General features: G+C 35.5%; 1 protein-coding gene across 4 annotated transcripts; it reads left to right on the top strand.

The window, feature by feature from the left end:
• The first annotated feature begins 1,383 nt into the window (after positions 1-1,383).
• LOC149555968 (uncharacterized) lies at positions 1,384-6,832 on the top strand. 4 transcript variants are annotated; one of them, XM_089830093.1, is made up of 3 exons: positions 1,384-1,618; positions 1,922-2,045; positions 4,096-6,832. In XM_089830093.1, exons 2-3 carry the CDS (start codon positions 1,986-1,988, stop codon positions 5,887-5,889), a joined length of 1,854 nt encoding a protein of 617 aa, XP_089686219.1. In that variant the 5' UTR covers positions 1,384-1,618; positions 1,922-1,985; the 3' UTR covers positions 5,890-6,832. The 4 variants fall into 4 exon arrangements, with proteins under 4 accessions (XP_089686219.1, XP_089686218.1, XP_089686217.1 ...); XM_089830092.1 differs by having other exon boundaries at positions 1,873-2,045; XM_089830091.1 differs by lacking the exon at positions 1,384-1,618 and adding an exon at positions 1,650-1,791 and having other exon boundaries at positions 4,103-6,832.
• Positions 6,833-8,635: the final 1,803 nt, after the last annotated feature.

The raw sequence follows: 8,635 nt of genomic DNA, 5'->3' as shown, positions 1-8,635 counted from the left end.
GATTACAAAGTGCACATGAGGTAAAAGCCAATTAAACTAGACAAAGAAGTGAAGCTCAAGCCACCAAAGATTCATTAGAATCCCTGTGCCCATACAAAAAATAATGGCCAAGTCCATTTCATCCTCCAACTATGGAACTCTGCCCCATTTTAATGGTTTAAAATCCCCTCTGACCTTGTTGTGTAAGATTGAATTCTTTTTTAAATCTTGGGTTTGAACTCAGTGCATAGCCATGTGTTGTGGAATCTGATGACTTCACTTGGAGTATGTTATGGAAAAGAGAGAAGTTCACAGGGCTGAGTTCCCAAGGAGATAGGGCCCTTGTTTCCCTAAGAGAATACATTCACCTAGGAGTACATGGCCCCATGTAACCACCATTTTATACATTGAAAATTAACTCTATCCACAGTATTAGCTGCCACAAGGTAAGGAACAGCTATTTAATGTAAATTCTGTGTGGGTTTTAATGAGAAAGAAAGTTTATTGCTGTCAGAGAAGCAATGGAGTACAACATGTGTTTCAATGGTTCCTTGTAAAGGAGGTTAAATATGCAATTGGGTGTTTCAAGTTTCTTGAAACGTTTCATAATTCTTAAGTTATACAGAAATTCTTAATTCTTAGGTTGACAAATGCCCCCCCCTTTTTTTTTAATTTACAAATTTTAATGGAGTATAAGTTGGGTTCTAATAGTTTTTAAAAGATTATAGTTTTTTGGTTTATCAGTTGTAAATGTTGACTAAAATGACATATGATGATGTTTTAAAATCTTTTTTTTTATATGTGTGACAAGCTATTATTAAAACTTACATTGAACTATCTATTAAACAGCTGTTTAAATTTATTCTAAACTGTTCATTACATAAAGATAAATATCTAACTGAAGTACAACTTGGGTCATAAATCTTATGATAAATATAAATTGTATTTTAGTTAAAATGGATCATAATTTTGAGTTGACCTTGATATCTTATTTATGAATTTCAATGTGAATACAAGTAGGTTTGTATAATTTTTTTGAATGGAACAATTTCTTTTCTCCTATTTCAATGTGAATACAAGTAGGTTTGTATAATTTTTTTGAATGGAACAATTTCTTTTCTCCTAAATTTACAACCAAAATAACTATGATACTTTAACAGAAATACTACTTTTATAAATCTGATAGACTGTTTAAAACCTCTTGTGAATTATCCATAACTTCAAGATTGTTAAAACTTATTTTGAACTGCCCACGATTCGAAGAAAAATACCCAATGAAAGCCAAGATTTACCACCTTATTCTTCACCACAAAATCCACAAGTAATCTCAACTAAAATTTGTTTTAATGTTATAAAAAAGAGGAGAGTTATATAGAGCAACTTCCAACTCAGGAGGAAAACACATAAAACGGTTTTAATTTGACCGATCCAGAGGAATCGTTCTCACTAGTAAAGGCGACCGGCAACATCCGGTGTGTTTGACCGGATGTGGTGCCTGCAAGGACACACTGCACATCTGATTTGAGTTTTCCAATGCGTTTTACAGTTGTTCTCTGCACATTTGACAAAGTGGGTTCTTTTCGAATGCTGCCATCCACATGGGTTTTCAGGCATTTTTCGTTTTGATATAATCTGCAAGGTAAAGTTGTGCTCTTTGAAAATTGATATAATTGTATATGTATACGTGTAGAGCATGAGGTCACATGGAGCTGCTAGCAGCCTTATTATGAGGGCCATAGGACCGTGTGCTCTTCATTTTTTTCTCCTCCTTAATTTGGAATGTAGGGAATTTCCCATCATTCCGGGCACATGGTATGAAACAAGGAGGCGTTTTTGGGATTGCAATGGCTTTTAGTGCTTATGGGTATATTTTCTTTTTTCTTTTTTGATTAGAGCTGTCTCCCGAGTTGAAGGCATTTTCTATTGCCATTGCGCTTCACAGATTTCATCTCCGAGGACCAACTTAGATCAATACGTGTATTTTCCCACTCTGGATTGCATATGCAATGCCTACTTCATCTGCTTCTTCGCCTGTCAAGAGACATTGGTGGCTAAGCAACAGAATGGTGAGGTTTTTAACTTGTTTTGGTACACATAATTTTTCCCAAATGCATAGAACATGCTGATTTGGTTGCTTGTTTTGTTAATGCCTCAAAAAATTTAAGGTCGATAGGCCATAAGAAGTTCAGAAGGATTATTATGCATTCTAGCAATTATTACATGAGCAGGGCTAAGAGGCATGCATTTTACTACATTCTATGTCTGGATTGCGTTCTTGGACTTTTTTGTTTGTTCATACTGATCGACTGCAAGAATGTGGGAAAGAGTAGTATGTTTATTGTCTGGGTGAAATGCTTCTTATGTCACTTCATGGAAAATCATCCTGCAAAAGGGTGTTCATTAGTATGTGTTTGATATTGATCTCTTATTTGGTATTTTGTGTAATGAATATATGAACATTCTTGATTGATAATAATTAGTGGATTGTGCTACATTTCGGGAATCCTGGTCGCAAGCCATGGTTTCGCAGAGCTGCGGTGTCTTTAGAGAAGAGTCTCTTCTTCCCCCATCTTCTGTTTTATTGTGGTTGATCGCTCAATGGTTGAGTTCTTCTCATTGCATTTTTCTGAGCCGGATATTTTCATTCTGGTCATAAGTTGGATTGGATAGTTAAAGTGCTCTTAAGATTGTCTGTTTTGCCAACTTATTGATTTGTTTTCACACTTCGCTTTGTGACTTTTCTAATGTGTGATTTGGGTAGGCTGTTCCTTGGTTGAGTTCTTACCATTTTATTCATGTAGTTACATTAGAGGGTTTGAGTGCCTCAAAAGGGGGCGAATTTTGTTCTGTAATCGATTTTGGCTACATATTTTACATTTGGATTCTTCTCATAAGTGATTTTGGTTCGGAATTGAATTTTTTTTGGCTGATACTGCAGCCAAATTGGGAAGTTGGATTCATTTGGGTGACTCAGATCATGTATGTTTTGTCATGTTATTTGTTTTGGCTTCATGCTTTACATTGGGTTTCTTCAATTGAGCGGTTTTGATCTTTAACATTGCCCAGGGCTCTATCGGCAAGCTCTTCCATTGCTTTTCTCTGACTTGGATGTTTCATTATGATATCCAAATCACATTTGTAGAGGAGAATTTTAAGTACTAATGCAAATGTGGGTAGCTTAGGGTTTGCTTTGGCTTCTAATTCTTTTTGGCTTCATAACTGCATTCGGATTCATCTCGAGTTATTCTGTATTTAAACTTATTTCAGTACTCCAGGGTTAATTCTGCCTACTGTCTTTCTACGAGTCTGTTAGTTATATTGTGACTTCTTAATCACATCGGAGAGCTTTGAATCACCTATTCAATGTGGATACCCTACGGTATGTGTATGTTTTCATGCTATTAATTTTGGATTCATACATTTTATTTAGATTCTCTTGATGGAGCTTTTGCTTTGAGCATCTTTAAGTAGCTTGTGGTTAAGTATTGGAAGCACCTACATAATGGCATTATCTTGTTTATACTTTGTATTTCATTTCCTTACAGATTCACACATTTGTATTTGAACTCTTCTCATGAGTGCCGATGGATTGCTTCGATTGCTTCGTGTTTTGTACTGTTTGGTTCTTGATCTTTCAATTCTGTCATTGAGCTAATGAAATTGCCCTGATGCAGTCTTTACTGGGTTAAATTGATGAGTCCCATATAATGTCAGACATATTATTCTTCAGAGTACTGCCCAAATCCCATAATCTCACTGCGACTTCATGCTTTGCACTTTGGTGATGTCTCATTCTAATATCTAGCGAATGGAGGCCCTGCATTTTGTGTTTTTCACTAATGTTAATCTAAGCTGTTAATCAAATACAATTTTGAATCTAGGTTCGCAGAGAAGAACATTGGTTCTGGTTAATTCAGTCAGAAGTCTTTTGACTAACTGGCTAAGCATGTTAGGATTGTTTTTTAGATAAGACTGGGATCTGATTAATAATGCTTAATCTTTTTTCAACAGAGTATTGCAATTTGTAGCAGAAAGATTAACATTTTCAACTTTGATTGATGAGTTCTGCTGCCATTTTTACTTTGTGTTAGTCTCACAAATTGAACATCAATGTAGCTTGCAGAGAAGCATGTGAGGAAAGCTCAACTTTTACTTCAAACCCAAGAATCAGCTGATATCTTTTCAGCAATAACTCTCCTTGATGATGCTCTCAAACTGTGGCCCAAATGTGAGAAGGCATTGGAGCTTAAAGCAAAGGCACTCTTATATCTTCGCAGATTCAAAGATATTGCAAACATGTTGGAGGAAAATATCCCTAGCAGAGAAACAGATTCATCTGAAAGTCTGACACTATCAAGAGAGAGCATAGAACTTCTTCACAGCTACGATAGAGTTGAACATTCAGTGGCAAAAGTTTTATTCAAGTGTTTTGTCTTACGGTTACCCAAATTGAACACTCTTTTGTGTGTAGGGCTGTCCAACAGTGTTGACAAAGAGGAATGGAAGCACCTGGTTCTTGGACAGGCCTGCTGCCATTTGGGTATGATGGAAGATGCATTACTTTTGCTTCAAAGTGGTAAAAGAGCTGCTTCAGCAGCCTTTAGACACAAGAGCATAAGCAGAGGTGAAGATTGTTTCTCTCCAGAGATCAGTTCTTCCGAGTCCGACATTGTAACCCAAATGCTTGGAAACATCAAAATGTTGCTAAGAAGAAGAGCGGCTGGCCTGGCTGCACTAGATGCCGGTCATTACCTGGAGGCAGCAAGGCATTTCTCTAAAATTATTGATGGCAAAAAAGGAACTCCTCAAGGCTTCTTAGCAGAATGCTATGCATATCGTGCTGCTGCTTATCAGTCATCTGGACGAGTGGCAGATGCAATTGCTGATTGCAACAGGACACTTGCATTGGATCCAACTTGTATTGAAGCTATAACTACCCGAGCATCACTATATGAGTCAATCAGATGTTATACTGAGACTTTGCAAGACCTAGAGCATTTGAAGCTGCTTTATGAAACCATTCTTCGCAACCAGAAGCTGCCTGGACCTATTTGGAAGCAGCGGTGTGCAAGATACAGAGATGCTGAAGGGAACCTGCAACGCTTGAATCTACGGATCAATCATACATTACAAAGGCTGTTTAGCCCTTACACAATTGATTACTACAAGCTTCTCTCTTTGCAAAAGGGCTCCTGCACAAGGACAGAAGTGGAATGTGCACATCGTTTACTCTCCTTGAGACACAAGCCTGATAAGGCTTCTCATTTTGCAGATCGATGCGAGTTTGTAGATGACCGTGACATTGATGCTGTCAAAGATCAGGCTAGGATATCAGCTGCTATGCTGTGTAGATTGTTGCAAAAGGCACACACATCAGTAATGGCCTCTATCATGGAAGAGGAAGCAGAGACAAAGAAGAAGCTGAGAGAAGCTAATGAGGTAAGAAGGAACAGCCATTTGAATGACATGTCCCAGCAGATTCTTCATGTTAATGACAATACACCTAATGGGATACAAAATCCAAATCAAGCCTACTGCTATGTAGAAAGAGAACTTCATCATGCTATGCTTTCTTCTGATCCCACATTTGTTGAATTTGGTTGTGAGCTCAAGCAAGCATGTTCAAGAACAATTTCAGCTACAAATTTGGGATTTAGGAGCTCTGATGAGATAGTTTGTGGCATACAGGATGGTGTTCATACAATACCAAGCAAAGCGACAGAATTTGGTGCATACAGTTCTGTTAAGGAGGATACAATTCCGCAAGAATATTTAGACAGTGGGGTATTTCAGTCTGTCTCCTGCAGGGACATGGCAGATGTAGGAAACATCTTATCACATACTTTTCATTCTGATAGCTGGATGAAGGTTCATCAGGCTCACAGTATCGCACCTCTTCAAGTTACTTGATATGGTTCATTATGCAATTCATGTACACATTTTTATTTGACGTGCTTCTACCTTAGTTAGCAGGGCAATTGAACAAAGACTTGCCATAGAGGCAGAGACAGGAATCTACTTGGAAGGGTCACTAAGAAATGCTGGAAGAAATGCCATAAATTGAACTGTTTGCAAGATGCCACTGTAATTTGCTAAATGCTGAGAGAATGGCTACACACTTTGTGATGTTAATGGGACGGTCTTGGAGAAATTGATCTAAGCAGCTAGTTGTCATAAGCATTCCTTCTTTGCGTAATGATTCATAGGGCACAAATTGTGGTTGGGATTTTGTAGAAGTGGTTTACAGAGATCAATCCATCCTACTGACATTGCAGATTATTTATGGATTTAAATGTTTAGTGTCACTCTCAATCATATTCTCTAATCCTGTATCAATAACAGGATTGTTCTTAACTTTCACTGGCATACTTATAAGTTGAATCAACAGATTATGGCAATGGTCTCTTCACCCTTCTACCAATTTATGCTTAAGGTTCTTCCTTTGTTATCACTCTGTCATTTCACCAAAGACTAATGTAAAACAGGGTAGAACTACAAGAGGGAGCAGATGAGAAAACTGCATTGGGGCTACATCAGCATGCATAGTTAATATTATTGGACTCATCTATATGTTTATCTAGTTTATCAGTGTTGGATGAGTATGTAGTAAGATTGATTATATGTTGCATCTAAAGAGAACACCATGTAAGGCTTCCCTTCCATTGTCTATGTACTCAAACCCATTGAAAATCTTCTTTGGAAGGTTAATCCTTTCTGTAAGGGTCTGATCTTGCTCTGCTCATGCTAAAATTAGGGCTAGTCATCAGAACCTGAGGGGCACAAATTGTTTGTACATGACATCATTTTTCAATCAGTATTTTTCTTGTGCAGTTCGGCACAGGAGTTTTGACTATTGTGATTTGTTGAAGGAACGTTTGAGCACATTGTTGGCTAAAATGGACTGTATACTAGAGCTCACTAACATAAGAGATCTTTTGGGCGAGGTTTGGAGAAATGAACCAAATCTAAATCCTAATAAATATGGTATTGATCATAAAGAATGCCCATAAATCATTTACAGAACAGTTAAGTTCTAATTAGTCAACAAAAAAACATTTAAGTAGGTAATGTGTCATCTTCTGAATGAATGTTTTGAGTAACGTCGATGAGGCCAAACAACCTATGTGACTCAAGAATAGCCAACAAAGTAGATAAGCATGCAAATCTATAAGGAAAATAGCTAGAAAAGTAGATAAGCATGAAAACCCACAGGGAAAACTGTGACACCTTGCCTACACAATTTCTTTCTCCTATATCTTGGATCTTCTACTCTATACCTTGATCAAGTAATCAGCAACTTTTATTATCTTTTCTGATTCCCATATATCACTTAAGATGCTCACCTTTAATATCTTAATATAATTAATCTGAATCTTTTCTAGACTAAACAACGCCAGTCTGTACTAGATATACAAAAGAAAAATGTTTTAGATAGCAAAAACGATTGTAATCCTATAACAATATAGGTAAGATAAGGCTAACCATTCTTGGAAAGGGACTATCATACCTACATATACAGGCATTGCAATTTTGCAGCCCTTTTTCCATGCATGGATTGAAAAAGGTCTTCGAAAAGGACAAGTGAGAAATATGTAACCTGAAGGATTTCATTAATTCCATGGGTTGGTAAGTACGTCCTTAAAATTGTGGCCAATTGCAATTCAACATTCTTCATTCGAGGGCATTGTTACCTTTTTACCAAACCGAGATATTACTGTGCAATCATGGGATACCTTTTCTCAAAAAGTAATATAGCATTTCCTGCAAAGCCTCCGGATAGACTTTGTCTCTATAAGGTAGCCTTCTGGATTGTTTTTAATATAAATTAATTAAATATGCTCTTAATAAAATTTGGACTTAGAAATGAGCATATTCATATAATAATGTTGTTTTTAAATAAATCTTAATACTAAATATGAATTTGATTATGATAAATAAAATTGGCATCTTAAAAGTAAACTCTTAGTTTCTTTTTCAAAAAATAAATCTAATATATTTTTAATGTGTTACAATCTAAAATGAGATTGTGAAGGTGGCTTTGAATAATAGTAATCAATTATAAATAAAATTAGTAATTGTTTTCTAGAAGTCAAGAGTATTTAATAATTTGAAACATTATAATAAATAAATTTAGGTATAAAATAGTTATATGTAGTTTAGATTCTAAAAAATGCTAAAGACAATTTTAATTTTTTTTAATTTTGTTATTAAGAATACTTTTATTTGAAATATTTAAATATATTAATGTATACATTATTAATGGTATTTTTTATTTAATTTATTTGAAAGTCAATATTGGGAAATGATATGTTTAAAACTCCTTTTACTTATTAAACAACAATAGAGCCTACCTACTCCATATTTTGAGTCAAATTTATCAAAATACGTACAATTCTTGTTATTATATAATTACAATGAATATTTCATTCTTTCACTTAACATATTACTACTTGCATTAATTTTATAAGTGTAAAATCTACATTGATTTCATTAATGTATAATTGTACCTCTCATTTTTACACTTTTTTGGGGGTAGTGACCAACTTAGTATTTGAATGTCTCACTCTTTTATACTTAGTTACCTGTTTTGAAACAATGTTGAATCAATTTTCATGAATTTATCCTTTCTTTGATTAGATTGTCCTTAGAATCTAAT

Source organism: Cupressus sempervirens, chromosome 5 (genome assembly GCF_028749045.1).
Source record: "Cupressus sempervirens isolate cs-2001-9-10 chromosome 5, ASM2874904v1, whole genome shotgun sequence".
NCBI classification, from domain to species: domain Eukaryota; kingdom Viridiplantae; phylum Streptophyta; class Pinopsida; order Cupressales; family Cupressaceae; genus Cupressus; species Cupressus sempervirens.
The sequence above is the reverse complement of the archived record's forward strand: the minus strand, read 5'-3'. Positions and strand labels throughout refer to the sequence as shown.